This window comes from Durio zibethinus, chromosome 8 (assembly GCF_047325235.1).
Source record: "Durio zibethinus cultivar Kanyao isolate XHJ-2024 chromosome 8, ASM4732523v1, whole genome shotgun sequence".
Lineage (NCBI taxonomy): Eukaryota > Viridiplantae > Streptophyta > Magnoliopsida > Malvales > Malvaceae > Durio > Durio zibethinus.
Window position 1 is genome coordinate 1121739 of NC_143169.1, and position 16604 is coordinate 1138342.

At 34.4% G+C, this 16604-nt stretch overlaps 1 protein-coding gene across 1 annotated transcript; it reads left to right on the forward strand.

Annotated features, from left to right (window-relative positions):
• Window positions 1-380: 380 nt before the first annotated feature.
• LOC111278881 (protein root UVB sensitive 6-like) lies at window positions 381-13700 on the forward strand. The gene is made up of 13 exons (XM_022865596.2): window positions 381-913; window positions 1192-1290; window positions 1412-1525; window positions 3057-3128; window positions 3211-3321; window positions 3399-3518; window positions 10610-10711; window positions 10817-10889; window positions 11035-11118; window positions 11221-11285; window positions 11431-11532; window positions 11631-11813; window positions 13131-13700. The coding sequence occupies exons 1-13, from the start codon at window positions 560-562 to the stop codon at window positions 13182-13184; spliced, it is 1533 nt and encodes a 510-aa protein (XP_022721331.2). The 5' UTR covers window positions 381-559; the 3' UTR covers window positions 13185-13700.
• The last annotated feature ends 2904 nt before the right edge of the window (window positions 13701-16604 follow it).

Genomic DNA, 16604 nt, shown 5'->3' on the forward strand with positions numbered 1-16604 from the left:
ATTTTGCTAGATTAATTTCAAAAGAAACTTTGAGTAAGGTTCTTTATTCATTTTTGCAAGATTTTCAATAAAATAAATGTCCTTTTTGGGTGTTGACTTGATATGATGCATCACTTTTTTTTTTATTTTTTGTAAATGAATAACTTTTAAAAATGCATTTATTTTTATTGAAATTTAAAATATAATAATATTAAAGAAAAATCTTATTCATTTTGACAATTAGACGGCAAAAGAAGTACTTTATAAAAGCCTTTTTACTAATGTAATATTCCTTTTAAAGTGAAAAGTTTCAAAAATGAATTACCACTTAATTTCTTGAACATAATGAAAAACAGAATTCGAAATAGAAACGAAACAAACAGTTCCCAAGGAAAAAGGCTGTGTGACTGATGAGTGATGTAGGCCACCGCCCAAGTCCCAAGCCTTTCCCATCGGGGATTTTTCGATGCCCATTTCGTTAAAACCGAAGTCAAATCGCACAATAATAGCGCTTCCTTTCAAGTTTCAACCATTCAACAAATCCTCGCAAATTCTTTCCTACTAACAAACAGAGACGAAGATGAAGCAATCCCCCAACACCAATGCCAACGCCACCGCCCAAAGCCTGACTTCCCAGGAGTCTCGCCTCCTCGTCCGCGAAACGCTGCGTATCAGCGCCAACCTGGCGTCAAATGCGGGTGTAAGTAGTAATAGCAGCAGCGTGAATGATGGAGCCGCGATTCCATTGATGGATGAAAATCGGAGTATGGGATTGATGGGGGAGGAATTTCGAGAATCAAGCTTGAAATTGATATGCTGCGAGAAAATGGACGGCAGGAGATGGAAGTACGTGGCGGAGAAAGATCCCTTTGGAAATTTCAAGAACAATTCCATTCGCGCTCTCAGTTTACACACTCCTCAGTCGCCTCTTGATGTCAGCTTTTTTTTTTGCAAATAAAAAAGAAAAGAAAATTAATTAATATTATATCACAATCACATCTGTCTTTATTTTTTTGAATTTCCTTCTCTCATCTGACCAATTTTTGTGCTTTACTTTTGCTTTAGGTTTAGTTTCGCTGTAAAACTATACTTATATTCCAATTGAACACACAAGATCTTATAGTTACTGCTTGATTTGCGTCAGCTTAGATTTTAGAACACTGGCATTTTGCTTGTGGGGTGACTTGGACTTTGTTTCAATTGATTGTGCAGGAATTGATGTCATTCGCGCGATCATATGTGGTGCCTGAGGGCTTCCCTGACAGTGTTATTCCTTCATACGTTCCATACATGACGTGGAGAGCGTTGAAGGTGGGTTTTAAGCATGTTGGGAAGTGAAGGGCATTATAAAGCTCAAGACTTGCCCATGCCTCTCAATTTAGAATTTCATCATTGTTAAATACCATACTGATTACTATCTTGTTCATTGCAGCACTTCTTTGGTGGAGCAATGGGTGTTTTTACAACTCAAACCCTTTTGAGCTCAGTCGGAGTCTCTAGAAATAGAGCTACACCTGGTGCTGTCGCTATCAATTGGATTCTCAAGGTAGGGAAGACATAAGATGTTTGAAGTTAGCAACATACCTCCTTCTATAAGTTTAGGCTGAAAAATACCAGCTTGCTTCTGCAATTACTTTATTACTCTACAATTTTCTTGGCACTTCTGGTTGTCTAGTTTCCAAGTCAATGAGCATTATCTTCCTCTGGTTTGTATATATTAACCATTAATATATTATAGGTGAAACTAATGAAAAAAAAAAAAAGCTTAGGTGAAACTAATGGAAAAAAAAGCTCACTGAATATTCTGATATTAACAGTTATTTTAGGATATAGTGAGCCTACTTGGAAATCCTTAGGGCTGTTTGTCTTAGCATATCTTGAATTTTCTCTGATTTTTATTTTCTCTGGCTGACATTTTGTTTCTCATATTAGTATTTCCTTTAGCCAAGGTTCAAAACATGTGAATAATTGCCATTTTGTTGGTCTGACAGTGAAGTTTTTCTGCAAAACTCAAGGGTGTTAATTGTTATTGGAAACTTCTGCTCAGTAAGATATGAGAGGTTCTATGATACTAAAATGTTCCTTTATATTGATGGGTTCTATCTTGACATTGTGGTTTCTTCTAATCATGTTATTTAGATGTCCTTATTATGTTGAGTTTCTGCATAACACTGTTGTTTAGTGGTTCATTTCTGAGTTCCAACCTGTCTATATTTGGATGTAGACCTTAGATCTTCTTTTCCATTTTCATCCTTGTACTTTGCTGATTCCATACATCTTTGAAATATAAGCATGCAAATGCATAATGTAATTTTCAGTGGTTTTGTTGATTTGTTCAATGGCTTTTGTCATATTAAATTAATAGGAAGCAACTGTTCTTCAAAAGTAAATATGTTAGCAATGCTAACATGATATTGGTATTTTTCCTATAACAAATGCATTGTTTGACCTGATGAGTTTCTCTTTGTGAAGAGCTGGCTAGTAAGTGTTTATGAGCACGTTCATGCTGGAAGCTTGTCTAAGAGTTTAAAGCCTCTCTTTGTTTGCTAAAAAACGCAAAGCTAGTGGACTCTTTTTTACTATGCCGGATAATAAAGTTATAAATTCAGTTTGTAGCACTCAAACAGAAAAACTTGGCTATGTACCTAACTGGTTGCAAAAATTCTTTTTTTTTTTTTTGTGTGGATACTGGCATACTGCTTGTCAGAAAGAAAATGCGAGTGTAAAATTTATATGGCCTTTTGTCATAATTACTGTTTACTTTTTTCTTGATTGAGCCGTCTATTGCTATATCAAAAATTAAAACATCCACTTATTTCCATCTAAAAGGAAATGTCTCAATGCTCAATATTATTCCTTGTTGGCATTTGTAAAGCATTCAAGAAGTAATTTCATAGAATTCATTTAGTCAAACTGCTACTGTTTCACAAACTTTTCATTTATAGCCTTACGATAATCTTCATCCTTTTATATTATTGCCTTTTGGGCTTGTCTTTTTATATTGAATGTGGCAGTATAGAAAAAAAAGTTATTCCAAAGTGACAGTCCATCAAGCTAAGGTTTTGCTATGTTTGCAGGATGGTGCTGGTCGTGTTGGTAAAATGCTTTTTTCCCGGCAAGGAAAAAAATTTGATTATGATCTAAAACAGGTAACCTTTTTTTTTGAGGATGGAGGTGGTAGAAGTGGCACTTTCTTTTCTCAGGAAATTCTTACTTTCCAATGGGTTATAGCTGCGGTTTGCTGGTGACCTTCTTCTGGAGCTAGGTGCTGGAGTAGAGTTGGCAACTGCAGCTGCGCCTCATCTTTTTCTTCCTTTGGCTTGTACTGCAAATGTGTTAAAGGTTGAAATTTTTTCTGTTCAACATGTCTTTGCGGCCGTTTAACTACTGCATTCTTAATCTTTATTGCTTACTTGCAGAATGTTGCTGCTGTAACATCAACATCAACTCGGACACCAATTTACAAAGCCTTTGCTAAAGGAGAAAACATTGGAGATGTCACAGCTAAAGGAGAATGTGTTAGCAATATTGCTGATCTGGTATGCTTTTGAATGTCGTGATAACCTGAAGTAGTGTTCTTTACACAGACACGAAATTTTCTCATAAGGTTAAAAATTTATGAAACAACAATGATATGAGTGGAAATAGGAAGAAAGAGAAAGAAATGACTTATCAATTAACAAGAAAAAAGATGTGCGAATGGAAAACATGATGCATGAAGGTTGCTCGGAAATGCACAGTTTAGATACAAGTAACAGACTTGTAAGCTCTGGAAAAATTATAAGCTAAAAGAGGGTCAGGCTCCAAAAGTACATTGAAGTTGCGTTGCTCCAACTCACTCCAACTTTTCATTTTCCTTCTAGTACCCGTGTATTACACACATTCAATGAACATGAGTTTGAGGTCTAACCCTCAAAATATAAGGAAAAACTTGGAAAAATCATATGTTCGTATGCCATACACAAACCCGTTACCTTCACCCCCCTAGTCCGAGTAACATGGACGAAATAGATGAGCTGAATTGAAAGAGAAGGTTGCTCTAGATGGCATACTATGGAAATGGACTTGTTCTGCCTGATTGGAATGAGAGTTTGGTGTGTCACACTCTCTTTAAACTAACATATTGAGAGTTCCCTTTGTGGTAATATAAAAGAAATTTAGAAAGCAATAAGGGAGTATATTTTTCAAGAATATATTACAAAAGAGAATTTGGAGAATGAATTCTCCTACAAAGTTATTTTATAAAGAGCAGTGGGGGAAGGAAGTTTGTTCTTGCCTTGGGAGGTAGGACTTCCATATACCAAGCTACAAACAAGAGGACAAAAACATCACAAAATCTTTTAGATTGGCCTTTTCTTGAGGGTTACCTTCCAGAAGTTTTCCTAAAGGTTATTCTAGACAAAATCATCTCAATCATTGGGAGAAGATTCTAAAAGTAAACTTGTACATTTTGTCACGAAAATTTGTGACATATTTTTCTTCCTTGGGTTCCATCCATTGAAGTGGGTCCTCTTATTCGGATGTTGTGCCATGGTCTTCCAAATATGTGATAGGTCTAATTTTTCAGCAAGTGTTGCTTTCATAATAATCTTTGTCATAATGCAAGCAACAAATATATTCTATAGGGTATTATTCCCATGTTTGGCCCTCATAAAGAGGGGACAACTTTTCAAGAAATGTGGTTTGGTTTAGTTTGCAAAGCACCTTTTGGAGTCCTTTGTATTGATCAAGGCGGTCAAATACTCTATAATGGTCAAATCACTTTGCAAAGCAGTTGCTGAGATGGAACATTCCGGCCAATGCGCTTAACCCCAAACATCCTTTTGTCAATTTTTTCCAAATTCTATTTTACCTATGATGGCCAAAACAACACTATGGATTCTTATGGTACTGTTTCCATACTCATATAGTAGCCATTGGATTCCACGCTTACGAGTTCTAGGATGTTGTCTAAACATTACAAGAAAGTCTCCCTTCAAATCAGCTCTATCCCTACTTCCCTATGCCCCAAATTATGATCTCTTCAAAAAATTCCTTAGTTGATTCCAACCAATCACCACTTAGGTTGAACAAATTACCAAGGCCTTGCAATAGTTCATATCACAGGGCAGTGCTTGGCCATATTATGACGCTCATGTGGTCTACTTGTTCAGCTGATCTTTTACTTTTGTTGATGACTCCATTACTTTTTTTTCCACATTGCATAAGCTATAATACACTCCCCTATTCTCTGTATAATGAAGTATTCAACTACCTTGACCAATGCAAAGCACAACAAAAGCTACTTGGCAAGCTAAACCAATCCCCATTTCTTGAAAAGTGTTCCTTTCTTGATGACAGCCAAATATTGGGAAAAATACCTAATGAGATATATTGATCGCTAGCAATAGGACAAAGATTGTTATGAAAGCAAATACTTAAATTATTGGCCCTTAGCGACACTTAACCCATGCAAGCCTTTCAATATCATCTACAAGTAGACCCACCACCAAGAAACCTGTGGAAAAACTAAAAAATAAAACTGTGTAAAAACTAAGAGAAAAAATTGAATGTATGAAAAACTGCTCATTAAAATTTATACAAGCACCTTAGGTTTATATACAACTAACTAGGGGTTAAACTAGGAAACTAAATATTCTTAAAAACTGATCCTATAATTGAGGGATTGTTTATCCTAATTTTTTGTCCTTAATTCTAGGGATACAAATACTTAATTTTAGAGATACAAATATAAATATACATATTACAAGATTACAACCAGCTATAAATAAGTGTTTTCCTACACTCCCCCTCAAGCTGGTGAATATGTGTTTTCTATTCTCAGCTTGGAAATAATTTCTTGAAATGTTGCATTGCTGAGACCTTTAGTCAACACATTTGCAAGTTGACCCTTGGTTGATACATAAGGTGTACAAATCAACCTACTGTCTAGTTTCTCCTTTATGAAATGCCGGTCTACTTTAATGTGTTTTGTTTTGTCATGTTGCACAGGATTGTGTGCAAGGCTTATTTCAGACTTATTATCACAATAGAGTCTCATTGGTCCATCTCACTTGATTTTCAAGTCTTCTAGGATAATCTTTAACTATAGTAGTTCACAAATTCCTTGAGCCATTGCTCTGAACTCTGCTTCAACACTTGATCTTGTCATCACATTCTGTTTTTTACTTTTCCAAGTCACAAGATTACCACCTAGGAAAGTGCAGTAACCTGAAGTGGATCTTTTATCAGTTATTGAACTTGCATAATCAGCATCTGTATATGCTTCTAGAACTAGCCTCGAATTTCTTTTGAATAAGATACCTCTCCCAGGATTGGCCTTCGAATAGTGCAATACAAGGTAGACAACCTGTAGGTGCACTTCTTTAGGACTATGCGTAAATTGGCTTACCACACTCACACTATATTCTATATCAAGTCTAGTATGTGAGAGATAAATGAGTTTTCCAACTAATCTTTGGTACCTCTCTCTATCTACAGCAACATCTTCATTAGCTTCTCTAATTTTATGATTATGATCTATAGGGGTATTTGTAGGTTTACATGCGAGCTTCCTAGTTTCCTTCAAAAGATCCATCGCATATTTCTGTTGTGAGATGAAAATATCATGCCGTGAGTGAGCTACTTCAATTATTAGGAAGTACTTTAATCTCCCTAGCTCTTTTATCTCAAATTCTCTAGCCAAACACTGTTTTAGAGGTTCTCTCTCTTTTTCATCATCTCCAGTTACAATTATATCATCAACATACATTAATAGAACTATGGCGTTCCTTGAATTAGAGTGCTTGATAAACAATGTGTGATCTCCTTGACTCTGTTTATATCCCATTGCTAGCATCACTTTGGCAAATCTCTTGAACCAAGCCCTAGGAGATTGTTTAAGGCCATGTAAAGCTTGTTTCAGCTTGCATACTTTGTTTGCTTCTAGATGACCTCCAAATCTCGGTGGAACCTTCATATATATTTCTTCTTCCAAATCACCATGTAGAAAAGCATTCTTTACATCAAATTGTTAAAGCTGCCAATTGTAATTTGCAGCCAATGATAACAAAATCCTAACTGTATTCATCTTGGCAACTGGAGCAAAAGTTTCTTGATAATCCACTTCATAGGTTTGAGTGTAACCTTTAGCCACTAACCTGGCTTTATACCTTTCAACAGTACCATCCACCATATATTTTACAATGAAAACCCATTTACACCCCATTGGATTTTTTCCTTTAGGCAACTCTACTAGTTTCCATGTTTTATTTTTCTCTAAGGCTTCCATTTCTATTTTCATGGCTTGCCTCCATTTCTCACTAGATAATGCATTGGATAATGTAGTTGGAACAAAAATAGTGTTTAGGCTCACAAGAAAATTTTTGTGGGATGGTGAGAATTTTTCAAATGACACAAAATTAGAGATTGGGTATAGTGGATGCTTAGTACATTCTCTGGTTCATTTCCTAATGGCAATAGGCAGATCATAATCACTAGTTATAGTTTTAGGAGATTCATGCTCATTTTGAGAAATAGAGTCAAAGACTGTAGTCACCTTATTTCCAGAGTTAGGATTAGGTTTTTGGACTAGCATTGGTTCGGGATCTAGAACTTTCCTTCTTGAGTAAACTTGTAATTCCTTCACAAAATCAAGAACAACATAATCCTTTGTAAGATCTTTTGTGTTTGGAATGGGTTTAGACTCAAATTCAGTGTTTGACTTAGGGCTCAGTAGAGATAAGTTTCGACTCAGAAGAATTAATGGGTGAAAATGTTGAAGAAGAGGACAAATCAAGCAAAAAGAAGTCTTTATCCATATCTTCCATGAATGAAGTCTCCCCCTAGAGATAAGGTTGAGTAAAAAATGGTTTACTTTCTTCAAAAGTGACATCTGCAGACACAGAATTTTTTGGTTGGAGGATAATAACACTTATACCCTTTCTGAGTTGATGAATATCTCACAAAAATGCACTTAATTGCTCTAGGATCCAACTTTCGCTATTGTGATTGTGAACATGAAAAAATGATGTACAACCAAATATTTTAGGTGTGAGGTTGTTTGTGGTATTAAAGTTGGGATAGAATTGTGAGAGTAGTTTCATAGGAGTTTTCAATCCCAAAACCTTTGAAGGTAACCTATTTATAATATGTGTGGAAGTGATAAAAGCTTCCCCCTAGTAGGATTTGGGTACGTTTGCTGGGAAAAGTAAAGCTCGGGTTGTGGCTAGTAAATGATTGTTTTTCCTCTCTGCCACTCCATTCTGTTGTGGAGTATTAACACAAGATGACTCATGGATAATCCCCTCATTTTGGAAATAGGTAGATAAACTCTAGTTGAAATAGTCTCTTGCATTATTAGACCTAAATCTCTTGATTTTCACTCCAAATTGATTCTAGATCATGTTTTGGAAGCTCAGAAACACACTATTCACATCTGATTTGGATTTAATTAAAAATATCCAAGAGAACCTGATACAATCATCTATGAAAGAAACAAACCACCTTGCACCCGAAATATTAGGAATTGTAGAGGGACCTCATATGTCACTATGAATCAAGTAAAAAGGAGTAGAACTTCTTTTATTGCTAACTGGAAAAGACACATGTCTATGCTTTGCAAGTTCACAAACATCACAATGAAAATTTTTGGCATTTAATCCTTTGAACAAATAAGGAAACATGTTTTTCAAAGTTCTAAAAGATGTGCAAGACGAAAATGATAAAGCCAGATTTTGTCTTTATTGGAAGATTTTTCAGAAAGAAATGACAAAGGTAAACTATTCTTGATATTACTTGTGTTGTTTGATGTCTTAAGATAGTATTGTCCATCCTTCTCCTTAGCAAGTCCAATATTCTTCCCCGAACTTTGATCTTGAAATTCATAATAAGAGGGATAAAAAGTTACTTTGTAGTTTATGTTTCTGGAAAGTTTTTGTATAGATATCAAATTAGTAGACAATCCAGGAACATGAAGAACATTTTTAAGAACAAATGAGGGATTAATTTGAGCATCTCTTAATCTTGTCACTGTAGTAAGTGAAGCATCTGCAACAACAATTTTCTTATTACTAGGACACAGGGTATATGTACTAAACTTCTGTGAGGAATGTGTCATATGATCTGTGGCTCCCGAGTGAATGACCCAAGAACTCGTAGTAGGCTTAACCGAGACATTTAATCCATGAGAACCAGAAGCTTTACCTAAATTAGAGACCTTACCCAATGAACATACTCCAGTGGGCTTTTCAAGGGTTTTCAATAGGCTTCTCAGTTTTTCAATCTTTTTTCTGTCCAACTCTCTTTGTTTTCAAGACATTTATAGTACTTCGGTGATTTTTTCAGTTGACATTTTCTCAAATTGGGTGGTAGTGATATCTTTCTTTGAATTGAAACAAGTCTTAAGATATAACCATAAATGACTCTTAGCAATGAAGGCTAAAGAAGGGAAAAATAAAATGGCTATGAAGAGCTTAATAGGGTTCGGCAATGAAAGCCTAAAATAGAAGTCAGCAATGAAGGTTGAAAATTTTGCTTCCCAGGAAAATCCTAAAGCTCTAATACCATGTGAAAAACCTAAGAAATAAATCGTTGAAAAACTAAGAGAAAAAACTGAATGTATATTGAAAAACTACTCATTAAAAATTATACAAGCACCTTAGGCTTATATACAACTTACTAGGGGTTAAACTAGGAAACTAAATTTTCCTAAAAACTGATCCTATCATTGAGGATTGTCTATCCTAATTTTTTGTCCTTAATTCTAGAGATACAAATATAAATATACAGATTACAAGATTACAACCAGCTGTAAATAAGTATTTTCCCACAAAACCTATACTGACACACTAGACCTGTCACATTTGGAAACCATTACACAAGATTTGAAGAAAAGGACCCCCTCCAATGCCTAGAACTAAGGATGAAAAATAATTTGCAAACTTTTGTGTAAAAAGTACAAGTTTACTTTTAGAATCTTGCCCGCATATTTGATAGTGATGTCTTTGTCTAGACATAGCCTGTACGATAACTCCAGCACCGTAATCCTTTGGAAAAGGCCAATCTAAGAACTACTGAGGTTTTTGCCATCTTGTTTGTAATCTCTATATTAAGGAAGTCCTATCTCCCAAGGCAGAAACAAGCTTCCTTCCTCCCACTTCTAGCTAAACAACTTTGTAGGAGAATTCTTTCTCCAACCTCTCTTTTGTAATATATTCTTTCTAAATTTCTTCTATTGGTGATCTCTGTCTCTAATCTTAGCCTTCTTGAACTAATTAACTATTCCAGTAATTAATGACATGTGTAATTATGCTCTGCATAATTCATAATGGTGGATCCTCTGCATTAGAAGGCACCATGGCTATTAACTACCGACCAGTGATCCATTGTAGCTGGATTACTATTGTTAAAATCACTATGACAAATTGTTAATAAATCACTTTGGAGCAATGCAGAAGTAAATATGTTTGAATTTTGTTCTTTGGGAATTGAAATATCTGTCTCACATAAATTCTTCTAATTTTTTATATCCAATATCTTTGTGTATTATTCATGTATAAATTATCATGCATGATATGTTTGTCTTTCTTATGTTTATTGTGTTTAGAAATTTGAGGTTTACCAACTGAACCATTTGATTTTGTTTGTGAAGTTGGGAACTGGACTGAGCATTATGATCTCAAAAAGAAACCCATCCTTGGTTACCACATTTGGTCTTCTTTCATGTGGATATCTCTTCAGTTCTTACAGAGAGGTTTGATTATGCACTAACATTTTTGTTATTTTGTTTGAATTGTCTGCTACTTTTTCGTTTTTGGAAGTTCATATTCTGCTAATAGCTTTTGATAATTCTCTCCAGGTTAGATCTGTAGTGTTGCACACATTAAATAGAGCGAGATTCAGTGTGGCAGTAGATTCCTTCGTTAAGACTGGTTAGTAAAACTGTAATAGAACTTCACTGCATTTAGACAATATATTCTTTCTCTTCCTCTTGTCAATGACATTCTTAATGAATTAAAACACATTGAAGAATTCTTCAGATATAGAGTGACCTCATTATGTTTCTTCATGTTGCAGGGCAAGTTCCCTCATTGCAGGAGGGAAATATGCAGGAAAATATATTCAGTTTTCCATGGTTGAAGGACAGACCTGTTGTTCTTGGTGTGTATTGAACTGTGTTCAACAGTTTTTCCCTGACAAAAAAATTCTCTAGTTTGGCTATCTTGTTTGAGTTCAATCTGAAATTTGTCCCATTTTTTGCAGGCTCAAGATTTAAGGATGCTTTCCAAGATCCTGGTGCCTATCTTGCAATAGAACCTCTTTTTGAGGTACGCCTTTTTGAAAAGGAGATTAATTTCAAGGATCTCTCTCTTCCCCACAAAGCATGTATGCGCTTACATGGATTATTAAATTATAAGTTGTATTGATTAACTTCTCTGATTGTGTGATTGTGTATCTCTTGATTGATGGCAGAAAGAAAAATACATAGTGACATATAATCCTTCAAAGGGCAAAATATATGCATTGCTCAAGGATCAAGCAAAGTCGGATGACATTCTAAAAGCAGCATTCCATGTGAGATGTTTCTTTTGGCTTTATATACTTGTTATGTTGGCTAACCAAAATTTGCTTATGTATATTGTGTTTAACTGTAATTCCACCCTGTATTACAGGCTCATGTGCTCTTGCATTTCATTCATTCATCAAATAATTGTCGATCTTCATCTAGAAGTCAGCAAGAACATGGTCACTCAAACCTCATTCCCACAACTGCTGATTTTGGGCTTCATATTGCTGATTCATGTAAGATGGTTACAGCATCATATGGACATTTCAAGAACAAAGCTGCTGAACAGGTTAGCATTAGAAATATGCCATTCTGTTTTCATACTGTTTGCTTGTAATTTCTCCTTGTGTTACCAGCTTGCCCTTCAGCTGATTTTAGGTTATGGGGTTTGTTGCTTGTCATGAATTCAATTATAAAGATGGTTGGCTTTTACTTTTTCAGATTTCCCATTTGGTGTGCAATATTCTCTAGAATAAAAACAAATGAACTCATATGCTTAGTAATTGAACTTAATGCTAACACAATTATTGTGGTGTTATCCCATCTTCACTTGAAGTAATAGAAATGTAGACTCTTTTATGTGATCTGAATCTGTTAGGTCATGGCCGATGTAAAACATGTTATAAAAGAGGCAAAAAAAATATCATTATGATGAAAAAAAGAATGTGGAGATAAATTATTAACTATCTAACTATTGATTATGATGAGTCTAATCACTTGTAAAATGAGTAAAACAATTGGAATTTCCACAGATTTGTTTATTTGCTTTATGTTAATGCAAAAGAATGGATTGCTAGTATGTGCTGCATGTTCAGTGACAGATGACGGGGGTTCTTAATCTAAAAGAGCAGAAGTTGGCACTGCTAAAATTAGAAAAGTGCTGTTGCATGTTTGCATTATGTTCTAAAGTGCAGAGGGTGGCTTGCATTTTACCCATTTTTTTCTTTTTGACTATCAATTACATAAATCTCAGAAGATAAGAATACCTGGCAAATATCTGACTAGATTTTTTTGAATAAAGTTGTTTGGCTGCAACTTTTTGATTGGTGGATCATGTTTTCAATGTTTCCTAGACATTGGAGTTGAAGCATTGGTAATATATGTCTTCTAGAAGAATTTAGTAGGGTTATTTCAGGGTTTTCTGGGGTATTTTTGGCTGAAAATTACTTACATCCGCAAATGGTGCACTTCTTGTGGACAGTTTTATATGAAAGCATGTATAGGTGGCAAAATGAACTTGAACCCAAAACCCTCCCGAAAAGCCTAAATCTGGTTTGAACAAAAGGTCAAAAGCCTGAACTCAAAAAGCATGTTGAAATCGTTACATCTTCCACAAAATCTAAAATGAGCTGACTAGCATGAATCCTAACTTGATGAAAACCCGGAAGGACCCGAAGCCAAAAAAATCCGAACCCAAATGCTTGAACTTGCTCGTTTGCCACCTATAAAAGTATGATGCATCTTTGCTAACCCGTATTGGTGTTGATTCCTTACTGATGATCATTTCATGTGTATAGATTTCTCTGCCTCATTGCATGTTTATAATTTGTGTTTCTGCATGTCTTTATGCTCCTTCTGACATGCATCATATCTTGTTGTATGGTAGGGTTGGAGGATGTCAGAGTCGCTTCTTAATCCTGGTCGAGCTCGACTGTATTAATGGGCTAAATGGGATTAACAGGCTTGAACTCTCCTGCTTATCCAAAATTGGGTGTTGAGTTGGAAACCAATTTCTGACCATACATTACAGTGCATAGATAAGAATGGAAAGGGCAGATAGATGACACAAGGGATTGAGCAATCAGAATTGGGCATATACCAATGGGACCATGGGTCTCTTTGAGCTGGTTGGTCTCTGTGCAAGCAACCATTTTTCTGCACTTGGCCTTTTATATGTGGAATGCATTGTCAGGAAAAAAGATGGCATCACGCAGTGATGAGATATAGCAAATACAGCATTAGAAATATGTTTTCATAGTGTAACTCTAATTTGATAGAGTTATATTAGTAGCTTAGCATTTCAATATTTCTATTTAGAAGCAAACATTAACCTCATTTATTTATAGCTTCTGATTTGATCATCTTCTACTTTCTGAAACCAAACAAACATAATGCCTTTTCCTTTTCAGGGAACACAAGTACTTTTTCTAAATGGAGTTTTTTGTTTTTGGGGATACTTTCATGAATTTAATCTACTTAATGATCGATTTTATCTCTTACAAATCAATTTTATCTCAAATTTAAAAAATATATAGCATTCCTTTTGAACTCTTGAGTTCATCACTAATCTTCCTTCAACTCTCCAATATTTTTCACAAATGGATTGGCAAATTTGGTTCAATGAGACATCGAAACTTATCGCCACAAGTAACAGGGAATAGGCAGATGATCTTTAAAGTTCAAAAGACCAACCCTCCACCATTGATTCCACGAGATTGGGGCCAATCTGAAAGAATTTTTTTTATTTTTTTATGGATATATATATTTTATTCATCCAAAAAGCAGACCAAAGTCTGCTACAAACTTGTTAAATTGTAACATTACAAGCTTACAAAACACTTAACTAATAAGTCCCCAAGAAAAAAAGAAACTATAGTTACTAGAGGATATGACTAGCTGAGAGGAGTTACAGATGCTTAGTTGAATTGCCACCTTGATAAAAAGCAACAACAGAATCAACAGTGCAGGAGGATCGGCCACTGGAAGGATCATATCTTCAATCTCCTGCATAATTAAGAACAAAAATCCTCATGTTCTCTTGCAGCGTAAAAAAAAATAAGTAACAGTTTGAGTGATTCTGAGGTTACAAGAAAAGCTTTTCGTGAATTTTGGGAGAAATGGGGGAGAGTTGCTTTACTATCTACTCCAACATCTGAACTTCTGAGTAGTTTTTCATAGTTTACAGCTATGTCAGAGAAAGACAAAAAAAAAAAAAAATCAACAACCTGTTACTAAAAATTGCTCGTCTCAAATTTTAAGTGAGAGTTGCCTCCCAACTTTTCGCCGGGTGATTAAGAGGCTTTAAGGAACGCACGTGGATACAGGTTTTAAACCCATCATCCTCCTCCCCTTTTAACGGCTTTACCTCCTGAAAAAAAAAAAAAGTGAGAGTTTACGTGGCTTTTTAAGAGCCCGAGTGTTGAAATGCAGGTGTAAGTGTGACTGTCGCTGTGGCTAGCAGTTTACAAGGAGAGAGTGTTATAGGGAGAAGAGGAGAGAGAGAGAGAGAGAGAGGAAGAAAAGGACTTTGAGAAAATTTTTGCCAACCCGCATGTTGCTCCAAAGGCTGACCTGGATTCGCGTGGTCTTGACCCGACCCATTTGCAGATAATTCTTTTTTTTTTTTTTTCATTAGTTCTTTTACATATGTGTTTAATTTTATTTATTTTCCTATTTGTTTTATGTTTTATTTTATTTTTTTGTTTATTCTTTTATTTTTAAGATTTACTTATCTCTACTTTCTTATATTTTAGTGTAAATAAATGCTTTAATTATAGCTATTATTTTGGTAAAAACATGTATAATTATTTTACATGAAATGTAAAACATAATTTTAATGATGAAATTCTAAAAATTTTATAGATATGTAAATTTTCTAGAAAATTTTAAGTGAATAATAATTTTGTAAATTCAACCAAAATGTTAGAGAATTTAAAAAATAATTTTAATTTATTTTTGAAATCAAAAATAAAATTAAAAATTAAAGATTAATGAACAAACAATAATTTTCTAAAATTATGTGATGTAAATTTTATTGTATACATATCATGTATTAATTTGTCATAAAAATAATTTTTACTTATTTTTTCATAAATATTTAATAAATCTGATAATTGAGCATTTTTAAAGAAACATACGTATTACTTGAATACTCTTGAGTTAAAAAATATTTTTAAGAGTTCGATCAAGGTGTTGGAGAAAACTAAAGATATTTCCAATATTTAAATATCATAATTAATAAAAATAATAAATAATAAAAATAAGTTAGATCTAATAGACCATTTTAAAGCTTAGACAAGATAATTTAAAATTAATTGGTACCATTTTAAGATAGATATTATATGAGTGCTATAACCTTTCTTATATGTAACCGAACTCTCGAACTTAGTTCTGTTTAGTAGATTAGAATTTATTTTTTTGAGGGACCCTTAGTTAAGCTTAAGACCTATTTAAAAAAATAGATTCATTAAGTGACCAATCACATTTTGTTAAAAAAGATTAATGGAGATTCCTAGATTTGTGTTTAATGGATTAGTTTTAGGACTTGAACATTCTGACAAGCGTTGCTGCTGGGGTTGTTGTTATAGGCGATGAGCGAGTAGGCACAAGTGGTGTAATTGAGGGTGTTGTCGAAAGTGACGTTGGAATCGATGGTCTTGTTGATACTAGAGATGGGGAGCGAAGTAATGTCATAGGTCGATGCTAAGGTGATGCAACTAATTTAGATTGATTGCTACTGGTTGTATTTGACGACCCAAACAATATGGCATATGCTCTAATAACTGCCTTTTTTTTTTTTTTATAGATTGTCTCCTTAATCTTATCCACCGCACAGAGCATCATGAAGAACAAATAATGCCATCAAGCTTGGCTACAAAACATTAACAAGATAATCAATATTGAAAACATATTAGTTAGTACACTAATAAAATCATGACTTACATTATCATTAATGGCCTAATATTGACTAGTTGAGACTGAAATTTGGATCTTTGTTTCAAATTTTGAATGTGCCAATGTGAAATTGATGTATACCAAACATCATAATTAAGTGTCTGACATTATCTCGCTTGAAGCTTAACAAGCAGGACATGCATATCTCACCTCTCCCAATATTGGTTCAAAAAATTGTAGGCTACATCATAACTGATGGAATGGTCTATAGAAAATCGAATTGTCGTAAAACTTTCTTTGAAAAATATAGCTCCATGATAGACCTGCATTTTACAAAACCAAAAAAAAAAAAAGCAATCTTGGGTAATAGGTACTGCTATAGATATCTTACATATGCATCCCAGCACACTTGATATAGGAGCAAGTCATCCAATTGCTCTCATAATTGTTGCAATGGATCGAAATA